This window comes from Pteropus vampyrus, unplaced genomic scaffold (genome assembly GCF_000151845.1).
Source record: "Pteropus vampyrus isolate Shadow unplaced genomic scaffold, Pvam_2.0 Scaffold286, whole genome shotgun sequence".
Classification (NCBI taxonomy): domain Eukaryota; kingdom Metazoa; phylum Chordata; class Mammalia; order Chiroptera; family Pteropodidae; genus Pteropus; species Pteropus vampyrus.
The window spans coordinates 853,873-877,374 of NW_011889067.1; the positions used below are offsets into that span (position 1 = coordinate 853,873).

General features: G+C 41.7%; 3 protein-coding genes and 1 long non-coding RNA gene across 16 annotated transcripts in view; 3 read left to right on the forward strand and 1 right to left on the reverse strand.

Annotated features, from left to right (window-relative positions):
* Positions 1 to 462: 462 nt before the first annotated feature.
* On the forward strand, positions 463 to 16,362 carry CUNH15orf40 (chromosome unknown C15orf40 homolog). 7 transcript variants are annotated; one of them, XR_002776431.1, is made up of 6 exons: positions 463 to 631; positions 1,545 to 1,671; positions 3,863 to 3,990; positions 5,358 to 5,455; positions 8,431 to 8,479; positions 14,576 to 16,362. XR_002776431.1 is itself a non-coding variant. In XM_023521013.1 (5 exons), exons 1-4 carry the CDS (start codon positions 518 to 520, stop codon positions 5,451 to 5,453), a joined length of 465 nt encoding a protein of 154 aa, XP_023376781.1. In that variant the 5' UTR covers positions 463 to 517; the 3' UTR covers positions 5,454 to 5,455; positions 14,576 to 16,362. The 7 variants fall into 7 exon arrangements, 5 of the variants coding, with proteins under 5 accessions (XP_023376781.1, XP_011374411.1, XP_023376780.1 ...); XR_002776430.1 differs by lacking the exon at positions 14,576 to 16,362 and adding an exon at positions 10,420 to 12,525; XM_023521013.1 differs by lacking the exon at positions 8,431 to 8,479.
* Positions 6,437 to 8,286, forward strand: LOC111729866 (tigger transposable element-derived protein 1). The gene has a single exon (XM_023521010.1). It carries the CDS (start codon positions 6,485 to 6,487, stop codon positions 8,264 to 8,266), a length of 1,782 nt encoding a protein of 593 aa, XP_023376778.1. The 5' UTR covers positions 6,437 to 6,484; the 3' UTR covers positions 8,267 to 8,286.
* Positions 16,317 to 21,686, reverse strand: FAM103A1 (family with sequence similarity 103 member A1). 6 transcript variants are annotated; one of them, XM_011376104.2, is made up of 3 exons: positions 21,526 to 21,686; positions 18,242 to 18,463; positions 16,317 to 17,515 (listed from the first exon to the last, which is right to left on the reverse strand). In XM_011376104.2, the coding sequence occupies exons 2-3, from the start codon at positions 18,409 to 18,411 to the stop codon at positions 17,329 to 17,331; spliced, it is 357 nt and encodes a 118-aa protein (XP_011374406.1). In that variant the 5' UTR covers positions 18,412 to 18,463; positions 21,526 to 21,686; the 3' UTR covers positions 16,317 to 17,328. The 6 variants fall into 6 exon arrangements, with proteins under 6 accessions (XP_011374406.1, XP_011374409.1, XP_011374404.1 ...); XM_011376107.2 differs by having other exon boundaries at positions 18,242 to 18,420; positions 21,522 to 21,686; XM_011376102.2 differs by having other exon boundaries at positions 21,522 to 21,686.
* A 37-nt stretch (positions 21,687 to 21,723) lies between these two features.
* The window catches only part of LOC105302860, a 21,421-nt gene continuing 19,642 nt past the window's right edge, over positions 21,724 to 23,502 (forward strand). The window contains exon 1 of one of the 2 annotated variants that reach the window (XR_002776435.1): positions 21,724 to 21,883. This is a non-coding gene — a long non-coding RNA (uncharacterized LOC105302860). The remainder of the gene's footprint in view (positions 21,884 to 23,502) is intronic. The other variant, XR_002776434.1, reaches the window with a different exon arrangement.

The window sequence follows — 23,502 nt, forward strand, 5'->3', positions numbered from 1 at the left end:
TGTCTGTTGTTACCTGCTCCCTCCTGGCTTATTCCTATCAATATTCAAATACGGTTAACTCCGATCCAGTTTTTTTAAAGTCTTAATGTCATGTGCCCCTCCAAATACCAGTTAACTCCTTCGCAGCGAAGTCGAATTATTCCCTACACCAGCTATCCTCTCCTTGTGGGATCCCTAGCGCCTGGCACAAGGTAGGTGCTCCACCGACGGCACGAGGCTCTACATCTGCTCTGAGCTCTGTCCACATCTGCAGGTTGGCTGCGGGAGTGAGAGGACACCTGGCGCTCTGCACGCCTAGTCCTTCCCATCCGGGGAGGAGCCCAGCTCCGCATGTCTCTGTCCTCAGTCCGTATCCTGGATGAGAGGCCGGCGCGGGGTCTTGCTCCCGCCGGCCAGTAGGTGTCGCCCTAGGAGCGGAGCCGAGGTGTAGGCTGCAGGGGCACTTCCGCCGCCCCGTGCGCAGGCGCAGAGGGCGTTTCCGGCGCCGGCCGTTTGCCCCGCCGCCTCCCTGGCGGGGATGCTGGGGCTCGGCTGCAGATTGAGGCCGCTCGGAGCGGGACGTGGTGCTCGGGCCTCAGCCCGACTCTCTGCGGGCACCGAGATGCCAAAAAAGGCTGGTGCGACGACCAAGGTCTGTGGCAGCTGGGTGCGGGAGGCGCATTGGGCGCGGGAGAGAAGCGGAGTGCGATCAGTGGGTTCGGGGCCCCGGCTGCCCCCTACTCGGGTTGCTCCCTGGGCTGCGTCTGCTGACCTCTCTGGTCTCGTCCCCCGCACTCCTGGGCGGGTGCGTGTCCCGAGGGCTTCCGTTCTGCGCTCCCCCTCGAATCGGCAATCACACCCCTTCTGTCAAGACCACGCCACTCCCACTGCGCGGGCCTCACGTCTACCGGCCTCTGAGACGCGGCGCGCTCACTGCCTCCTGCCGGCAGGTCCCAGGCCGCACTGCTTTCCTCGTGGGCGCTGTCAGCACAGCGTGCGAGAATAGTATTTGTTCTTTCTCCCTGGCTCTAGTCCCAGCTCTTTGAGGGCCAGGACCATATATCCTTACCTTTACAGATCCTTTGTAGTTCATGTTTGCTGATGGAAAGTTTTAGTACAGCTTATGTCACATAGTAGGCCGTTAGATATTGGTGCTGTGCCTTCCTGACTCCCAAATTCGCACACTTATCTGTCTCCAACCTTAGTCATTCTAAACATTTATTAGCTCGTGCCGCATGAGATGCAAAGATGAATAAGTGGCCTTTGCCCTTGCAGGATGGGAAATACAAAGCGGGCGATAGGAACCAGCACTAAGGTGTGGAAGCCAGAGTCAGGTCTTCTAAGGCAGGAAAAAAACGCTCTGTGGGGTTGATGAGAAGGCTTCATGGAAGAACTGATTTGAGCGGTGGAGGGTGTTGGAAAACATTCCAGGTGGCCAGAATTCCCTGGATGCAGACGATTAGCCTAATGAGACTTGGTAGGGGTGAAAGAGAGTAATGATCAAATGTGTGGGAAAATTTTTTGTAACTTGTAAAGTTGTAGTGTGGTTGTTGTTGTCGTTTTAGGGTAAAAGCCAGAGCAAGGAGCCAGAGAGACCACTTCCTCCCTTAGGTCCTGTGGCAGTTGATCCTAAAGGTTGTGTCACCATAGCCATCCATGCCAAACCTGGTTCTAAACAAAATGCTATAACAGGTATATCTGGACATTGGGGTGGGATTCATGTATGAATCAGGTGTCCCCTCCATCGTCCCTTGGTTAGATGAAGGTGTATCTTAATAGTCAAGTATTTTTCCCATCTGCAGTACAAACTTTTCCATTTTTAAGTTCTGGATTCTATGTAAAAGTATAAAATTAGTGTTTGAAAGTGAATGTATGATGTTGAATGTTCATGTTAATACACCAAAATAGATGGAAAATCCATTGTATATTTTCCTTTTTTAAAAAATATGGCATTTTAGAAAGGACACATATAGAAATTTGTGTAGTTTAGATTATTGGTTTATCCTATTCTAGAACTAGAGACATTGGCCAGAGAGAAAAAGAAGAGACGTTTTAGTGAAGTTTAATGAACATTGGTCCAAGGAGGGAGAGGGAACCTGAGATTTGAGAGCCTTGATCATCAACCTCCACATGAACTTCTTTTAAGTCAAAACGATACAAAACATTTCTGGGTCCAGTTCTTTCGTCTGTCAGATGAGGTAGTTGGACTAAGTTAGAGACAAGTCTATTGCCTGGCGCCAGAAGGTGCCTCAGGAGCCTCTGGAGGGCACGGGGCAGGCCAGCGGATGGGGTTCCTGATTAGCCGTGTGTTTGTTTGTTTGTTTTAAATGTTAGGATTCCCTATGGCTGCTGAATACACAATGCATATATATATGTACATATGTATTTATATATATATACACACATGTACGTAAATACATATGTACATGTATATATGGCTTACTGTTGAATTGTGCACCTGAAACTTACCAGATTTCGTTAACCAATGTCACCATAATAAAAATTAATTTAAAAATTAAAAAAATAAATATTAGGATTCCAGGGAAAAATTGGTGTGTATGGGGAATTTTGAGTGGGGGAAAAGTTTGAAAACTTGATCTGAATTATCTTGAAGGTCTTTTTCTTACCTCTAAAGCTCTGTATTCCAATTTTTAAAATAATATTTTGAAAACAAGACCACAGAACTGGGGTGCTAGGCCTGGCTATGCGAGTGGCCATGTCAGTTGGCTGTTTCTTGGCCATCCCCTTCTTGGCCAGCATTTTCTAAGTAGTGGCTGTGGCCCTTCTGTTGGAATACCATGTTTCATCAAGTCTAAGATGCCATCAACTCTAAGGTACTCAAGTATTTTATGTACCAGTAAGACAACGTCTATATTAATTAAATGCTTTATTCCCATCTTTTATAAGATGCATCTGGATCTCACAGAAACTAAAATATGAGAAAATGTGCACCTTAGAATCAGTGACAGGATGGGAGGAGGATTGGTTTAGCTCATTCTTGTGAATTCTGTGGCCAGGTTGTTTAAACAGGCAAGGTGTGAGTGTGTGGAAATGCTTCAGTAACAGCAGATGTAGGACCAGCTCAGGCTCATTTGGAAACTGCTTTGAGCAAATACTTCTCTCAGAAATAGCAGTGGAGGACAACAAGCAGGCTGTTCTTTGTAAAGGCTGTACTGATGGGGGAGTCAGGGCCACACTATTCAGAAGAAATTTACTTTTAATTCACAATATCACTTTCCAGCCATGTGACCTTGGGCACATCTTGATTCCAGTTTTCCTCTTTTGTAAAACAGAGATAATATTGGTATTGATATCTTCATAAAGTTGTGAGGATTAAACAAGTTAATATTTGTAAAGCCCTTAAAACATGTTTGTGTGCCCTTAAAATTGGTATGTTATGTAAATGTTTATTAAGTAAATATTACATTTTGACAACGTTAAAGAGGCATGTCACATAAGAGGTGAATCTAGCCCAGTGCTCTCATTTTCCCCGTGAGGAAACCCCGAACCTCCCTGCACAATCCAGTGAGCTGCCCCATACGAGCTTCCCCCTGGCGACACTGCTGGTGCTACTCCCCAGCTCCTGACTCCCTGCCTGGGGCACTTCCTGTCAGATCAAGTGCAGTTTTCAGTGGCTCATCTTGGTCAGTGGGGTGGGGTAAATATTCATTGTCTTCTCTGGATTTCTTTTCTGTAATGGTGGAGGCATATGTATCGTATTAATGTTCCCTTAAGTGTGATTAGTTTAATCGTCCATTTCTGTATCCAGCAGTTATTAATTGAAAACCTACTGTGTGCCAGGCACATGCAAACTCTTTCAAAATATCCTTACTTGAAGAAAAAGAACTCCTTAAGAATGGATTCCGCACTGTTTTCATTCCAGATGTGACAGCCGAAGCTGTAAGTGTAGCTATTGCAGCACCTCCATCGGAAGGAGAGGCTAACGCTGAGCTCTGTCGCTACCTTTCCAAGGTCTTAGAACTCAGGAAGAGTGATGTGGTTTTGGATAAGGTAAGTATCTCTCTCACTCTATCACTTTAAACATCTTTGATTACTACACATCAGTTATTATTTTAAAAACATTGATTTTTTTTTTTCTTTTCCAAATATTTAAAAAACTAGTTTTTTTCTGTCACTTGCGTTGAACTGTTAAAATCTGTGACTTCTATTTGGTCTTTTTCACTCCTGCTTATTCAGAACATCCACGCTCTGTACTTACATTCCTCAACTGCCCCATTTCCAGTATTTTCTTCTCTCCAAATTCATTCCCGTACCTTCTCTGTCAGGTTAATTTGGTTCCTGTCTTCTTTTGAGTCATCATCACACTAAACAATCTAAAATGGCTCATCTCGTTGATCATCTCCATCTGTGAGTCTGTCAGGTATTTCTGGCGCTCCATGTCATCCTCGCTCATGAGGAGGAGCACATCTGAAGCCGTTCGTACCACTGGTTTTCAATGGGAGTGGCCATCAGGGCCCCCTGGGAATGGTTTCTAAAACCCGGCTTCCTAGGCATCGTGCGAGGCTCACTGAAATAGAATCTGCAGGACTGAGACACAGCCCTCTTTGTGTCTCTTAGAGCTCTGCTTGTTCCCCAGCGCTGCACTCCGCAGCTCCCGTCCGGGTTCCAGCTGCCACTCAGACTCACTGATTAATGGGCTGCATCTAAAAACCCGTCTGATCAGGCCACGTCCCCCAGCATCCCCTACCTATGGCAGGTCATTCCTGGTTTTCTGCCAGTGCGCATGCTCTGACATTTGCCTAAAGGGCACTCCCCACTCTCCTACCTGTGCAACTTCTACACATCTAGATAAATCCCTGCTCAGATTTTACCTTTTTTAAAAAGATTTGTTTCAAAATAAATTATTTTCAAAGTTGTTTTTAGTATTTGTGGAATAACTGCACTTGTGTATATGGATGCTTTTTGTGGGGGGGAGTTTTCAGAAATGTGTAATAGCATAGAGGATAACAGTTTATTCTCTATTTTGGAATTATTTTTATACAAAGTTTATGTAAAATTGCAGTGTTTGTTTTGGTGATTAAAAAAAATAATTTTCACTTTTAAAGAAAAGAATTCCTGGAAACCAGAATATTATATATCTGGTTTCTATATTCATTAAAACAAAATTAATGTCCAACTTTTATCATTGCAGAAATTGATGTCTGAAGGTAAAAACCCTGGAGAGTTGTAAAAATTTGTAGTAAGGTAGAATCTAAGAGATGGTCTCTGGTTAGACCAGAATGGCCGGGAGAAAGTGATAGCTAAGCTGCCAGGAGAGCTCAAGAGGACATGGCTGCGATGCGTATAGCTGAAGTCTCTCTCTCAGTGTTAGAAAGTTTAGTGCGTTGTCCTGACACCATTTTTTCCTTTTAATCTAGGGTGGTAAATCTCGTGAGAAAGTGGTGAAGCTTTTGGTCTCCACAACTCCAGAAGAGATCGTGGAGAAATTAGAAAAGCAAGTTGAAAAAAAATAAAAGTAAGAAATGAAAACATACATCCTTGAGAAACTTTTTTATTGCTAATGATGTAGAGGCTGTTAAATAGGAAGATATATTTAAATGCACAGAAGAACATGTAAAAACTATGTCCATATATCTTTAAATAAGAACAGGTCTCAAGCAAAAATTTTAAAGGTACTGTACACTAATTATCAGTTCTAAAATCCCTGACCCCAAATGGCTTAGACCATGTTATTCTGATTTCATGCATTACAAAACAGCAGAGCTGGGAAGGGTATTCAAGATGACCTGAATCAGCCCCATTTTTTTTTTTTTTTTTTGATGGGGCTTCTGATAAGCAGAAGTTGAGAATCTTATTCAGGATCATAATATGCAGGAGGACAACTACAACCCACACCCCTTGACTCCGAGTTGAATGAACTTTATCCCGATTGTAAATTAAAATGGTAAAATTGCCACAAGACTTCTGGAATTCTAGAGATTACCTTCTAATCCTGTTTACGAGGGAAAGAACCTGACACTGCTTTGTAACCTTACTTTATATTTTAAAATGCTTACGTATATGCAAAAATGTTTTCTGCATCTTTTTAAAACTCTGGAGCATTTTATGAAAAAGTACGAATAATCAAGACATGTACAGCATACCTCATTTTATTGCATCTTGCAGATATTGTGTTTTTTACAAATTGGAGGTCTGTGGCCATCTGTGTGGAGCAAGTCGATAGGTACCATTTTTTCCAACAGCATTTGCTTACTTTGTCTTTGCGTCACATTTTGGTATTATCAGAATATTCAGACTTTTTCATTATTATATTTGTTATGGTCATCTGTGATCAGTGATCTTTGATGTTGCTATTGTAATTGTTTGGGGCGCCGTGAACCACGCCCATATAAGACAGTAAACTTAATCGATAAATGTTGTGCATGTTCTGACTGCTCCACCAACCAGCCATTCCCCCATCTCTCTCCCTTTCCTCAGGCCTCCCTATTCCCTGAGACACAACAATAGTGAGGTTAGGCCAGTTAATAACCCTGTGGCCTTAACAATGGCCTCTAGGTGTTCAAGTGAAAGGAAGAGTCGGACTTCTCTCACGTTAAACCAGAAGCTGGAAATGATTAAGCTTAGTGAGGAAGGAATGTCGAAAGCCGAGATAGGCCGAAAGCTAGGCCTCTTGCGACAAACAGTTAGCCAAGTTGTGAATGCCAAGGAAAAGTTCTTGAAGGAAATTCAAAGTGCAACTCCAGTGAACACACGAATGATAAGAAAGCAAAACAGTCTTATTGCTGATATGGAGAAAGTTTTAGTGGTCTGGATTGAAGATCAAACCAGCCACAACATTCCTTTAAGCCAAAGCCTAATCCAGAGCAAGGCCCTCACGCTCTTTAATTCTATGAAGGCCGAGAGGGGCGAGGGAGCTGCAGAAGAAAAGTTTGAAGCCAGCAGGGGTTGGTTTGTGAGATTTAAGGAAAGATGCTGTCTCTATAACATCAGAGTGCAAGGTGAAGCAGCAGGTGCTGATGTAGAAGCTGCAGCAAGTTACCCAGAAGGTCTAGCTAAGATAATTAATGTAGGTGGCTACACTAAACAACAGATTTTCAATGTAGACGAAACAGCCTTATACTGGAAGAAGATGCCATCTCGGACTTTCATAGCTAGAGAGGAGAAGTCGATGCCTGGCTTCAAAGCTTCAAAGGACAGGCTGACTCTCTTGTTAGGGGCTAATGCGGCTGGTGACTTTAAGTTGAAGCCAATGCTCATTTACCATTCCAAAAATCCTAGGGCCCTTAGGAATTATGCTAAGGCGACTCTGCCTGTGCTCTATAAATGCAACAACAAAGCCTGGATGACAGCACATCTGTTTACAACATGGTTTACTGAATACTTTAAGCCCACTGTTGAGACCTACTGCTCAGAAAAAAAGATTCCTTTTAAAATATTACTGCTCATTGACAATGCCCCTGTTCACCCAAGGGCTCTGAAGGAGATGTACAATGAGATTGACGTCGTTTTCATGCCTGCTAGCACAGCATCCATTCTGCAGCCCATGTGCCAAGGAGTAATTTTGACTTTCAAGTCTTATTATTTAAGAAATACGTTTCGTAAGGCCGTCGTTGCCATAGATAGTGATCCCTCTGATGGATCTGGGCAAAGTAAATTGAAAACCTTCTGGAAGAGATTCACCATTTTAGATGCCATTAAAAACATTCGTGATTCATGGGAAGAGGTCAGAATAGCAACATTAACAGGAGTTTGGAAGAAACTGATTCCAACCCTCATGAATGACTTTGAGGGGTTCAAGACTTCAGTGGAGGAAGTCACTGCAGATGTGGTGCAGATAGCAAGAGAACTAGAATTAGAAGTGGAACCTGAGGATGTGACTGAATTGCTGAAATCTCATGACAAATCTTTAACAGATGAGGAGTTGCTTCTTATGGATGAGCAGAGAAAATGGTGTCTGGAGATGGAGTCTACTCCCGGTGAAGATGATGTGAAGATCGTTGAAATGACAACAAGGGATTTAGAATATTACATAAACTTAGTCGATGAAGCAACAGCAGGGTTTGAGAGGATCGACTCCAATTTTGAAAGAAGTTCTACTGTGGGTAAAATGCTGTCAAACAGCATCGTGTGCTACAGAGAAATCATTCGTGAAAGGAAGAGTCAGTTGATGAGGCAAACTTCATCATCGTCATATTTTAAGAAATTGCCACAGCCGCCCCAGCCTTCAGCAACCACCACCCTGATCAGTCAGCAGCCATCAACATTGAGGCCAGACCCTCCACCAGCAAAAAGATTACGACTCTCTGAAGGCTCACATGATAGTTAGCTTTTCTTTCTTTCTTTTTTTTTTTTTAAGCAATAAAGTACTTTTTAATCAAGGTACTTTTAGACATAATGCTATTATACACTTATTAGACTATAGGATAGTATAAGCATAACTTTTATATGCATTGGGAAACTGAAAAATTCGTGTGACTTGCTTTATTGCAGTATTCGCTCTATTGTGGGGGTCTGGAACTGAACCCACCGTATCGCCAAGGTACGCCTGTAATTTAATGTTAATTATCATTTTTGAGAAGTTACTGAATTATTTTCTTCCTTGGATGGTAACTGCAGTTATCAAATCTGGTAGTTCTTATGAATCTCCAAAGATCCTTAGAAGAAAGAGGACCTGGAAGCTATTTTGAGTATTTGTAAAACCCTATCAGGAACCATATCTATGTTAAAGCTTCAGGAGCAAATAATAAGTAACTTGTTTTTAAATATTCAATGCAAATTATAGTAATTTGGTAAGGTAAATAACTTAATAATTTAATTACCTTTGCTGATCAGAAGAGCTGTTTTGTGCTTCGTCTTAAGCACATGAGAAAAACATATTGATAGACAAAATCTTTAAAACTACAAAATCTGCAAGGAAGACCAGTAATAAAACTTTAAAAAAAAAAAAAAGAGCTGAGAACCACTCATCTCGTACAACTATTATTCTGTTGATTGGACTCAAGGGAAAGAAAAGCTAGTGGCTTAGCAGGGATCACAGCAAACATTAAGGGCAGAGTGTGGGTTATGCTCAGCTCTCTTTTCTCCAAACCGTGATGCCGTACTACCTCAGATGTACTCTTGTTTCTCCTGGTCTTGGCTTAAGAACTTTTCCTACTCTGTTCCAGTGTGTGCTCTAAAGGCATTTTACTTGTGGTGTTTACATGGATCGCTGTTTGTTAGGATACTTTCCCTGACAAGTAACAGAAAGCCAACTCTGTCTGGCTTAAACAGCAAAAGGATTTGTTAGCTCTCTTACCTGGAAAGTCCAGGGGCAGGGTTTACTTAGGGATCAGTTTGAGTCAGCAGGCCAGTGCTGTCCTGAAGAACCAACTTTCTTTCCTTCTCCTGAGTCTTTGGCAGGGCCAGCTTCATCCTCAGGCCTAGCTCCTTCACAGAGGAAAATGGCAGTTGTTCCAGGCTTCACATCTACGTATCACCCCCTCCAGCAGGGAAAATGTACTCTCAGAAGGACTGTGAGAATTCTTTTCCACAGAAGCTCTCAATCAGCTTCTCCTACATCTCAGCCCAGATTTGGTCACACGCAGTTTGTAACCAGCTACTCTTAGGGAATGACATGCTATAACACAAGTTAGCTAAACCAGCGCCAGGGAAAAGAGAATTACCCTCGCTGTTTGAGGCTGTAGTTAAAGCCCGTCCCAGAGCCGGATTGAGGTCAGCCCACTCAGAAGCGAAGGAGTGAATAGAGGGGCTCCTAAATAAGAACTGGGAAGAGCTATGGAGAAAGGAGTGGATACTGGAAGCAGTCAACAAATACTCATTAAAATAATCTATCTACTTCATTTTCAATGGCCATATTTTAACAAGAACTTTCTAGCCTAATAGGTTTATTTTGAGAACGTACAGTATCTTTCAATTAAGAAGACATACCCAGGGACACGTTCTCATCAGAAACTTGCTGGAGGTGGGAACGAGTTCACCAGTTCTATTTGAGGACCCGATTTCCCTTTTTTCCTCAGCAAACAGCCTTTAGCCGTCTAATGCCCCACACAGAGATATTTCCCACTAGTGACAATCACACCTAAGGCCTGGGCATGTTGACCTGCTGTGGAATTTTAGTTAGTGCAATTTTTTTCAGCTTGGGACCAAGAATATTGAGGCAAGCCCAGTGACCTCGGGCTGAGGACATAAAACTCCAAGTCCTAGACATTTATTTGTCTAATAACATGATTCTAGCCCAACCCCATTTTAAGTGAATACCAGCACACAGTGCATAAAGTAAGCCGATTACACGGCCTTTTTTGTCCTGTGCTGTCCTGAGGGTCCAGCCTTGAGGCAGCCAGTGAATGAGGTCTGAAAGGTACTTATCCAGCTTTGGCGAATAGCATCGTGGTGATGTTCTAGCACTGTAATGCATGATCGTTACTCCTGCAGAAATGATTTATGAATAACTTATTAATAACTTGGGTTAAACACTGTTAGGTACCTTGCCTACATTGACAGAATCTGTGGAAGAAAAACTGGGCTCATCCTGCCCCTGGAGCAGAGAACCTGGACTCCTGATGCCTGTGGGCCACTCTCCACTCCATTGCCTGCTGGGGAATGGAGAGAGAACCAGAGGTTATAGGTGGTACCTTTGCAGTGTTTGAAGTTCCAAACAGCTAAAACCTCACAGACTTTAGAAAGCAGCTCTTCTCTGGGCTGTGGGCTACTGGCATACCCCCTTACAAATTCTAGGGACTTTTTTGAAGTACTTACTTAATTGTAATGCAGAATATAAATTTTGGAACCCACAGGGCCCTCACTTCAGATTTTTTTTGATGCACGTGACTAGAGACTTAAAATTTTAAGAAGCTGGATTTTCAGTTTACATCCAGGAGATGGCACCATACATAATGTGAAAGCTGAGAGCCACACAATTTGAAGGAGCTGAGCTGTACTGTAGGTGTATCCCTCCTGCAGTGCCTGATACCAGTGATCTTTCTTGTCTTCTCAGAGACACTCGTGAGGCTTAGTCCCCTCGTACCCCGAGTTTAGCTCAGGCCAGAGTGCAGTACAAATGCAGGCCGGCTGGGCACTCAGGAGTCCAGGGTCAGTGCCATGGTGGAGTCAGCACGGGCCCAGGTGCCTCCCTGAACTCTGCAGAACCCCCCTTTAGTCACTGTTTTTGAAAATGGACTTGAGCTAGACAATTGACAGGAACTAGTTTCTAAACAAGATGCCAATTTATTAATTTGAAGGACATGCCTGCCAACTGGGCTGTATAGTGGGATCCTCTAGTGAGCACATTCTGTCCCTTTGGGAAATCTCTTCAAGAAGCTGGCCATCATTCGAAGCCTGCTCGGACACCTGGGGATCAACCAGGGAAATTAGGGGCCAGGGTTAGGGAGCTTTCACCGTCTGGAGCCCCATTTCTGCTGCAGGGATAGCCCCGTTAGACCTTGGCTCCAAGAAGATGACCTGCTCCTGCCCACACAGGCCTTCCTCAGTCCTTATGATTTTCAGCATTTTATAATCCTACTTTAGCTGCGTGCCATCTAGTCCCCTGGCTGTTAGAGCTTGTGCAGGGAGGAGTCCTCAAACTTTGCAGCACAAGTTACAGACTCTGTGGTCATTTCTGCATGAAACTCATCTCCTCATCCATGATGTGGTTTTGGTATTGCGGTGGCTTTCAAATTGTTTCCAAGCCTTTAACATTTCCCCAGAGAAACCTCGGGGATTAGAGCAAGTCAAGTCCACAGAACAACAAGCCTTTTGTCCCCTTCTAGAGCTGTGCTGCTAGCCACATGAGGCTGTTGAGTACTTGAAATGTGGCTAATCAAATTTAAAAGTAAAAAAGAAAAGCATCATAGAATTAAGGCCGTGTTGGAACAAGCAACAGAGAAGACACTGAAAAAATGGCATGAGCCCCAGAGGGTGGGACAGAAAGAAAGAAAAGGAGAGGAAAATGGCAGGTGTGGAAGTCAGATAAAGGGGAAAAGCGCACATATAATTGGAGTCCTGAAGGAAGAGAGCCAAAGAAATGGAACAGAAAAAGAGGATTCAAAGGTGTAATCAAGAAAATATTGGAGAAATAACAAATTTCCAGAACGAAAGGCGTTGCAGTGTCCCAGGTAAAACACTGGAAGAAGGATCCACAATGAGACACAACCTCGCAAAGTTCTCTGATTTAAAATATAAAAGCCTATGGCCATCTAGACAAAAAGTTGAAGTGGGAGAGGGGAGACGCGTGTATATTCATAGGTTGCGAACAGGACTGAACTGCTACAGCATTTTTAAAAAAATTGGCAGCATTTGTTCAAATTAAAAATACAAGTCATTTTAACCCAACAAGTCTACTTTTGAGACTACCCAGCGGAACACAAAAGTACCAAGGGGTATATGGACACAAGCAATGCAGCGTTATTAGAGGCAAAAAAGGAGAAACAACCTCAGTGTCTACCTATAGGAAAATAATATTGTCAATGGAGAATCCGTACTATAGAATGTTATGTTATTAAAATTAAATCATTAGTTTTTAATCTGTAACTACTGACCTGGAGTGATGTCTGTTATATTCTGTTGCATAAACAAAGAATAAGAAACATATATGTGTGTTATGCATTTTTATATATAATATCATCAAACCAGTAAAAGAAAAATGTATGTGTATATCAAATGTATATATATATTTATGCGGGCATGAGGAAAGAGATGCATACACAGCAGACCATAATTACTGGTTGGCTGCAGATTATTCATATCTATATTGTTTCACTTTTTATAATATTTTATATACACACAATACATAGTGAAGGGAATTTTAAAATGAGAAACACAAAAAAGGTCTGGCTTTTTGCAATTAGAGCAGATTTACCTAATTCAGATAAAGACACTGGAGATCCCTCAGGGAGTTAAAGTTATTGGCAATGGAAAAAAACAAGAGCTCATCCTCACATCATCCCCTGGGTTTCATCTGAAACCCAGAGAAAATCTAACTGGTAATTAATACATGGGGCTCTCTGTGACCCTTAGGGACAGGAATGAAAACATCAACTGAGTTAGCCCATCAGCCCATGGAGACTGGCGGAAGGTTTGTGAGTTATACTCGCACCTGTCAGCCCAGAGATAACCCACTCCACTTCTGGGGACACAGCGCTGACAGTGACCCAGGCGCCTGTTAAAGTCCAGCTTAGTGAAGGGTCCTTAACGTAAATGCTTTCACTTAATCCTGCAAGGGAGCAGTCAAATCGCATATTCTGATGGAAGACTTGTTAACTTGCTCCTCCCATACCATCTTGTAAATCTTAAAATCTGAAGGGTATTATGCACAGCTCATCTCTGCTTTTCCAGTCTGACAGCGCTGGTGACTAACTCTTCAGACGAGCATGTTTCTCTGGCACCCAGAGGCCTCAGCAGTGCTACAGCAGCTGGTTAATTCCTCTTCAACTCTGGCCTATCCTGATGTGGTGTAGCTCTATTGCTTGAGACCCAAGTAGCCAGTGTGGCCCAGGGCCATTCTCCCCAGAAGGTCCACAGATCGAGGGGTCTCTAATCCCATTCCTATTTTCCCCATAAGCTGGTACCAAAAGAGGTCAAACCAGATTTCTAGCAAGAAGGAAATATTTGCTTTCAAGGCTACCTCGGAGTCCAATAGTATAAACTACTACTTTCATCTAGTTCTTGATTTGGCTCCATAGTAATTTAATGTAGCAGAAGCCAGGAAAAGTCTTTGTTTAGATATTATAGAAAGTCACATCTGTGTATCTGAATCCTGATATAGTAATCTAAAAATTAACATTATTAACTTTGACCAATGTCAAGAATATTTTACTCCTGTTGGTTTTAATTCATTCTAAATTAAAAACTAGAAAAATTTTAAAAGCATACCTTTCTAAATTTGTAGAGGAAAGATTCTCTGAGTGACCTATATAATTAGGTTTTTCAAACAGAATTAGCCAAAGCCTATTTGATATTTTGAAATCCTCATTTATATATAAAAATGTGTGTATGTATAAAATCTTAAATGTCCCTTTGGTTGAAAAACATGCTATTTGAAAGAAAAAATCCCAAATAAGGTTTTCAGTGAATAGTTTATATATAATACCTTAATTTGTCTGACATTACTTAAGTAAGTGCTTTTACTAATAACATTTTCAGCTAATTGAAGTTATCCAGTGCTACGACAAGGTTCCTCAAGCTGGGAGTGTTTATTTCCTACATTTCCTAATGAAAAAAAAATCTCCCTTCACTATAAACCAAAATGCTAATTAAAAGAAGTCAAAGGTGCGAGCATAGATTTCCATACACAACCTAATCTGTGTGTGGGTTGAATGAATGAAACGACAGAAAGTTGGGGCAATTTTAAGGTATTAAAAAGTCATATTTAGAAACAAAGTGTAGTGCTTTTACTAGAGCTCAAAATTAGTGGTATCAGTGGCCGTCAGGGCAGGTCATTCCCTTCCCTTTTAGTATTCTAAACTTAAAGCTGACATTGCATTCTTCTCAACTCTGTCAAAGTCCTATATTTTACTTCAGGCAAATAAATACAAAGGGAAAATTACATCCTTGTCTATTGAGAGTTATAAGGAATGTAGCTTTGGAAACCCAAACCAGGCTCGAAGTCTTACCAGTTATCTTTTTCTTTTATGGTGTCAAGAATTCAACAACTGTCCTCAGAGCAGTGACTCAGTTATTACACTCTGGATAACCACAAATCCTCCTACCACTCAAAGTCTAAGTTCTCCAGCAAGCGGGTCTGAAAACGACATAAATCTGTGATGGTCACGACTTCTCGTGTGATCATTTCAGTGTATACAAGTGTCAAGTCATTGTCGTGTGTCTAAAACGAATGTTAAATGTCAATTTTTACCTCAATTACAAAAATATCAATCTGACCAACATTCAGTATTTTCAAGTCAGTGCCAGCTACCACAGAGTAAATGCTCCTAATTTTAGCTCCAGTCTTATAAACTTTCTCCCATATTTGAAGTGTTTGTCATTTTCTGAAGGATGTAATTTCTTTTGCTAATTCGCATATTAATTCACATAAGAAAACAATCGCAGATCTTCCCTCATCCTGCATCAGTTACTCTGCATCCTTGGTATCAACTCTGTGCTTTAGTTTACCAGTTACTTCCCTCTCATCGATTCAGCAAATGTTTATGCAGCACCAGTTACGTGCCACTGGGGTTTTCATGGTCACAAGCTCTAGTTTCTAGTCTTACGCTCTTATATGTTTGGTCATTTATTTTTATAATACTGTGAGAGTGGCAGGGTAGATAATATCCCCATTTTTACATGTGAGCAAATAAGCTCAGAGTTTAACTGATTTTCTCAAGGTCACGTACTTGTGAGGACAAGACTAGAAGCCAGGACTCCTTATGCTTAATGCAGTATGCTCTTACAACAGTCTATTTGAGATAATTCCATTTGACACTACTTTAATTCTCTTATTATTAAAATTTTTTAATGTTATTTTCTGTCTGTCTGCATGAAGTAGAAACTGTTCCTTTTATTTCTTCCCAGTTTTGAGCACATAGCGGGCAGCCTGATAGTGACTACTATTTAAAAAAACGAACAAAAAAAACCCCACCACCACCAGCCATAGATCACTCATGTAGAATTCAGAAATAACTCATGTTAAAAGGAGGACTCAATATATTTTCAAGCAGGGCTGGTAGTCAGGGCATATGTACCCTAGCATATTGGTGTTAAAATATTTAAGTACTGTTGGAAAGTCACCATTCTTCTGAGCTTCCTGAGGGGCACCCCTCACTCCAACCCTGCCCCGTGGACCCATAATTGCTGTCCACAATTAGTGTCGACAGCAGGCACAGCAGAGAGTCTCCAGTATCCTGCTTTAAAGCTGTGGTCAGCTACTGTCCCAATTGGTAGTACCTAGGTTTTATCAGTTGATATTTTTAATAACCCATCTGCTTTCGAAGACCTCGGGGTATACTCAGGCCATTGTTAACTCAGGCTAAATATTTGTAGTAATAAGACGTATTTTTACGTAACAGCCCTGGCTTGTTGCCTATTGATAGAGAGGTACAGGGAAAACTCTTTATCTTTATTTACATCTGAGTGTGAATACTTGGTTTATTAAATCCCTTCCAATAAAAGAGTTATCTGAAAGAACGGCTCTTCAGGAAGAGGGGAAGTTGAATCCAGAGCATGGAGAAGTGGTTCCTGGAGACGTCAACCTCAAGGGCCTAGAATGGAGTGCTGAGAGAGAAGGCAGTAGAAGGCAGGTTTAGAAAGTTGCCTTTTGATTCCTTTGACCTATGATGAAACTTGTACTCATGTTTACTCTTAAACCAAACCTCCTTCAATGGATACGAAGGACGGAGTAATAATAAACCAGTTAATGAATTAGTTAACTGCCAACACTTGAGAAATTGCTTAATGTTGTATTTTATTTGAATAAAACCATTGTAATGGCCACCAAAAGTATTTGGAATATAATTATCACTCTGAAAGGAAGTTATAGCATCACCGTATTTATAGAAGAGGAAGAAGCAAAGTTGCTCGTTTTTAAGTGAACATAACATTGTAAACTCAACCTACATTAAATACCATAAAAATAAGCAGAGTCAAAATATACCATTATTTACACATGATTGAAAAGGAAAGGGGAACATTACAGTTTTGTTCATACTTCTGTATAATGTGAATTTTGGCCTACTGTGTTTAAGTTAGCATAATGCCTTAGAGTTTGTATAAAATGATTGTGTGCCTTAATCTAACCCACCACTAGATCAAGACACTGAAATTGAGAATGATTCCTTCCTCATTTTACAGCTTTATTCTTGATATTCCTCTAAAAAAAGAGACCAAAATAATTGTGGAGCTGATTCATACCTATAGAGTAATTACAAAGTACCACAGTCACATAACAATAAGAGCCAAAAGAAACAATTGTTTTACCTCCCAACTGCTGTTATGTACAATACATTACAACTTAGAATAGTTGTGCATTCACAAGTTGATTTTACCAAACTCTGTAAAATTTTAGAAATGAGCACGAATATGTGGATACTTCCTTATATTACAATGTAAAAGCAAGCATTTTCTACTTTAAAATATCTATTTCATTTCTGTGTAAAATAAAGAAAACTCCTAGAGGTCAAACGAGGAAAAAAAATAGTTCAAAGCACTATTAAGTCATGAAACAAAGAAGAACCTGAGGTAGAAGTCAAGCAATACAATCTAGAACATTTTTAGGAGAGTATTTATTCCCAGCAATCATCGTATCTCTCTAGTAAGATCTAATTTTTTTTTAAAAAAAGTCTCAAGTGCCAAAAAATAATCCATTCTCTAAACCAGATGTAAAATTATGGCCAACAGAAGATACACACAAACTCTTGTTAAGAAAGTAAATGGTTTTACTAAAAGCTGCTGACATTTTTATCAGTAATAACCATAGGGAGGCCGTTGGTTGTAACCATAGTGTCCATACTGTTGGTGGTAGTAAGGTTCTTGTCTGTGCTGTGGGTAATTATTACCCCAAGGTCGTCCATGCCATTGATTGGATCGATTGTCACTTGGCCATCCCCGTCTGCTATCTCTACCTCTAAACTGTCTGTTATCTTGCAACCTAAAACAACAAAATAAAAAGATTTTTATACTTCCCTTATAAGAAAACACATGGCAGATCAATCCTTGGTGCATTTGTTCTCAATCTAATACTTAGTAACAAGAGAGTAAAACACATTTTTCTCCACGGAATGTCATAGCATCCTTTATTCAAAACGCTCCTAGGATTTAAATCATTCTTCCAGTAATGTATTGGACACACTTTGCAGAGAAATGGGCGGACTGCAACATCAAACCCAGAAATGTCAGATAATTCTGAATCGAACTGAAACTTATTCAGTTATACAAAAGCAATGTGGTAATTTTATTCCATTATCTATTTTGAATTATTAAATATAAGTAATTTCCATTGTATAAACTTTCTAAAGGAGAAATAAAAACATTACCTTCTTTATGGAATTTAACACAGTTTCGTAGAAGACTCAGTTTTAAAAGTATATTTGCAAAGAAAATATTAGTCCACAGAACATTAAAAAAAAAAAAAAATTAACACCCATACACCGCAGACATACAACAGAACGGTAAAAAAAAAAATACATGTTGTTAACCAAATATTAAAGCAAGTATTTATCAGCCGCTTACTTAGAGCCAGGCACTGTTTCTAGGCATTCGGTATACCATACTGAACAAAAACATTGGTGCCTGCCCTCAGTGGTATTCAGGGCTAGCAGATTAGAGCTATCCTCTGCTGATGAGCCATCTGAGGTCATTCTGAAGTAGTACATACCGATTGCCTCTATTTCTTTGGTTCCCACCAGCTCTGCTATTCCATTCCTCGACAATCGGAGGGGACTCGGGAGGGCGTTTTAGGTATTCCTGGTACTCTTTGTCATCTTCTGTGAATCTACTGGCAAACATTTCTTCAAAATTTGGAACAGCTTCAGAAGTGTCAGTCATTCTGAAATTCTGTAGTTTTTAATATGTTTCTATTAGAATTAACGCTGTCTTACTAGATAGTAAAAAAAACAAAGTAAACAATTTCAGACAGAGTATTCATAAAAGCCTCATGTGTACTTTTATACTTTAGATTTTATACATTCAGTATTTCTTAATTACCATAACATAGGCATTGTGCTAACTAGGGGCTTGGGATACAAGGATGAACAATATATGCTGCCCCCAAAGAGCTCTCAGTCTAGTAGAAGAGACAAATATGGTATAAATATAAAAAGAGGAGAAATGAATGTCAAGAAACGGGAAAAGTAGACAGGGGTCATATTGTGAAAAACTTTGCATTCCATGCGACAACATCGCACGTTTCTGGTACGCAATGGGGAATGATGAATTTAAGTAGGGAAGTCTTGAGTAAATTTCCTACTTAGAAGGATCACTCCTCTAAAAGGGTAGATTAGTGAGATTAGACTCAGGGCAGGTTACTACAGTAATGTTTTTGACATGCCGAGGGCTTGATCTGAGGCAGTGACTGTGAGAATGGTTTTAAAAGAATTCCAGGAGGAATTAATCACTGACTAGATGTTGGGAGGAGAGAAGGAAATAAAGGATAACTCCCAGGCTTCTGGCCAAATGATTGGACAGGTTATGGTGCCATAGAAACTACAGAAAGGTGGGCGAGCATGCACTGAGTTTGAAGTTAGTTACAGCATGTACATCCACATGGAGAGCCAGTTCGCTGTTAACTAGTTGGAACTGAGAAGAGGGTTGAAGATGAATATGGAAGACATCAGCAAATTTGTTTGTGGTTAATGCTGTGTGAAAGGAGGAGATTCCTCCGGAAAACTGGAATAAGAGTATCAAGGAACAGAATCCTGGAGAACATTGACAGCTGAAGATAAAGAAAGGATAGGAGAACACACCTAGATAAGACACACCAATAGACAAAAACCAGAAGAGGTTAACAGAGAAGGCAAGAGAATAAAGAGTGAATAGTCATTAGTACTGAACAGTACAGTGACAGAAAGAACCAAGAGAAAATTAACTGGATTTAGCCATTAGGAAGTGATTATTTTAGAGTAGAAAGGATTGAAGCAGGATTACAATTAATTGAGAAGTAACTGAAAGGAAGTAGAAATCACTGATTATAGAAGAGGCTTTCAAGAAGCTTGGCTGAAAATAGGAGAAAAAAAGGGCAGTAGTTAAGGGGTTACTGGAAGACTATCCCTTATTTTTCCCAGGATAAAAACCTGAAGTTGTTTAAAGGAAAAGAAAAAAGAGCCAAAACTAACAAACAAACAAAAAACCCCTGAAAATTAAGGAGAGACATGAAAATAGGTAATTAAATGCACAGCTGCTAAAGTCTAGAGTAACAATAATATCCAATGTATTCTTATTCCAGATTCTGTGACAAATGAAAAATAACTACTGTTGATACAACCTGATGGCTATAAAAACAAATTGTATCAACTGGGTTTTCCAGGCTCAGTCACGGCTTCACCCAACAAGTAGTATTCACTCACATTCTTAGAGAGCCCTCTGCCTCTACAAAAAGATTTAGCTTAGGCTGCAGAGGCCTAATCCTTGAGAAACCAGGAGACAAAAAGAGTTTACTTTAGTTTTCACCCCAAACCTGGAAGCCAGCCCTAGCAGTCTTCCCCATTTCCCAGCCTTCCCGAACCAAATACTGATCAGTATTTCCATCCCTTACCTTTCATAACCCAAACTCATATTTTTTTGCTCTTTACTTCAAGCCTCCTAAAACTTGTTTTATGATTTGGGGGCATATATGACAAAGTGCTAAAACTTTAAAACAAAATCTCTCCCTCTTATCTGACGTCCCCAAATTATTCTTCCTGTAATACTTCAATTTTTAATAAAAAGTTTTTGACAAACAGATATGATATTGGAAGATAGCTTCTTCATTAGTTCAACTTTCCTCCAAATCCCTCAAAACATATGCAAATATTTGTAACATTTATAATACTACCCTCATCCCAACACAATCAAACCAAGATTATGGTTCGGATGCAAGAAACAATATCTAGACATCTTACCTTTCCGCTACTGCTCTCTTAGAGAGCATGCCTTATTAAATGCCAGACTTTTCATGGGTCTGGGATTGGCAAACTGCTGTCAAATTCTCAGATCCAAGGTATGATTTAAATTCAGCTCATTAAAATCATGCCTGGGTTTCTGGAATCACAGAAATCACCAGAAAGAAGGCCCATCCCTAACCAGATAGTAAAAATCAGAAGACAAGGCAAATGTTCTATTCTATTTTTATGTTCTCCCACAACTCCCTCCCACAAGCAAACAAATGTCAACTTTATCATTACTCATCAGAATGAAATTTACATATGTTATTAACCAATGTTACCCCAATAAATTTAATCAAAATAAATGGAATTGATCCAAGCTTTACTAATTACAGGGATTTGAGGCTGTACTGTTTAATGTTTAGGTTGTCCAGATCTGTGGGAGGGGAAAAAAAAAAACTTGACTCTCTGAAGAAAACTCTCAAAGGCGAGAAGGGTAGGGACCATAAGGTCTAAAGTTAATGAAAGGGTCGCATTAAAGGTGCTCTAAAGACTTCTAACGCTAATTCGAAAGAGGGAACTAGAACCCAAAGTGCCAGCGAAGAGCTAGAAGATGCTACACTCGTCCTCTGGGCCTTCAAAACCAGTAAGCTAGTTCCAGCACGAATAACTGCACAGGGTTTATTACTTTCTGCCGGGGAAACGGGGCACAGCCTTTCGGATCTGTACTCGAACATCAGTAGTTTATTATCCAGAAATAAAGCCACAGAGCGCTTGGACTGCGGCCGACTAACCTTGGAAATGACTAACGAGAATGCGGTTTCGCGGCCCCGGAGGCGAAGCCGTGGGACAGAGGAAGATAAGGACTGGAGGCCACTGCGCGTCAGAGCCGGTCTACCAAGGACAGATCCCCTCCGTCTCCAAGCACTTCGGCTCTCCAGAGGCGAAGGAAACTAGAGGCCGCGAGGGCCAAGCGGCTCCGGTCTCGCGGAAGCACCAGGACCTGGAACCGCAGACCGAGGACTCGGCTTGGCCCGCCAGGCTCCCTCCTCTGCGTCGCCCCAACGGGCAACTCACCTACCAAGCGCTGAGCCTGCTCAGCTCCGGCCGAGCTCCGCCGGCCAGACACGCAGGAAATCTACCTGGGGCGCGCGACGCGGTCAGCCCAGCGCCCAAGCACCGCACCTCTCCAAGGTAACGGAGCCACTTCTGTCAGAATCCGACAGCCGCCCGACTTCCGCTTCCGGCGAGCCGAGCCCAGGCGGGCGTTCGCGTCTCGCGATACCTAGGGCTCGGCGCGAGGCGCATCTTCTGCGGCGCAGGCGGCGGTGCCCGGCGGAACGAGGCGCTGCCCTCGGCGCGCTTCCTGTCAGCCTGGTACCTGTGCAGGAAAAGGCGTCACCGTGTGTCACGATTCCTTGACCGGGAGCCGGTGACGGGTAGGGACGGAAGCTCTGGAAATACGCGGGGAAGGGAGGGAAAGGCTGCTGCCTGAGTCCGTGGGGAGCCCGAGGCGACAGCAGGCGCGGAGGAGCAGGCGCGAGCGGGTTCCGCCAGCGACGCTGCACCTTCGCTGCACCTTCGCTGCAGCCAGGGCGGGCCTCGGTAGCCAGGGTCCCGGAGCCCGTTTTGCACGTGTTTCTCCCGAAACACACCCCCTCTCTGCTCCAGCTGAGGTCATCAGTACCCAGCTCCCCCCCCGAGAGTCTGGGCCATGTCTTCTCGAGTGTTCGGCAACTGTATACGGGCCGAATATCCAAAAAACAGCTTGGAACGTGCACCCGTTTTTGTTAATACTGCCACCAGTCCACAGCATGGACGCGTTGTCTACATTTGACGGCATTTATTTTCTTTCTTGCGCCCATCACTTGCCAAGTTTCTGTCGGTTCTACCCCTGCAGTAATCCTGACACTCCTCCGTTCTCCTGACCCACTAATCAGAGTTCCCGTCGAAACGCAGTACCTTTCTCACTGATGCCCTTCCTCTGGCACCACTCCCCTATCAGCCCATCTTACGTGCAGCCACTATAGGTTTGGTCATCCTCAAGCACAGTTCTGATCCAGAATCTTCACTGGCTCCCTGTTGCCTGTAGATTAAAGGCCAAATGTATTAACTCGGATTCAAAACCCTAACTTTATTTTCTACTGTTCCCTTTCCATTCCCCCTTCGCCCATAGCTCTAATAACTTCATGTATTCATTCAGTTATTACCACTTTCTAACTGAGAACTAAAATTATTTAGGTACTAGTCTCCTCCATCCCCCAACCCCCCGCCCCCGTTAGACGACAAACAGACCTTTATCTGATTCATTTCTACAACCTGGAGAGTGTAACAGTGCTTTGCATAAAGTAAGCACTCAGTAAATGTTTGTGGAATGAATGACGGAGCTGTGAGTGTTCCAAGCCATGTTTTAGAAACAACCTAGCTGAAGTGCACAGGGTAGTATGGATGGGCAGACATCGATAGTCTTGGTGTTGGGTCGTAAAGATGAGAACAGAGGACCAAGGTTACAATAATTGAGTACTACTATCCTTAGTAACTGAGTGGATGATGGGAGAAAAGAATGAGGAGGAATCAGGAAGAACTGCAGTTCCTTAGGCCTGAGCAATTGAGTTGGTTTTAAAGCAAAGGTGAGCTCAAAGCTCAAAAAGATTTGTAGTATTTGAGATAATGAACTATCTAAAAGGAAAATTTTAGAGGGTTATTAGAAATACAGACCTAAAGCTGAAGAAAGAGAGGCTATGCCTAAATATGTAAATGTGTGAGTCATCCATAAAGCAAAAACAGTTTAAATAATCAGTGTATATGATTTTTCCACAGGAGAAAGTATTTATAGAGAAGAGCAGAAGGCCAAGGCCTACACTTCCGAAATAACCATATTTAGGAGGCAGGAATAGGAAATATAAACTTGAAAAGGAGTTTGAAGCAATACATAGGTAGCAATGTAACAACTGAAAAACTCAGAAAAATGCTTCCCCACCTGGTATCAGGTGAAAGGATATTTGGGAAAAAGAGAGTTATTTAAGGCCAGCTTGCTGGTTTTCTTGTGACTTTATTA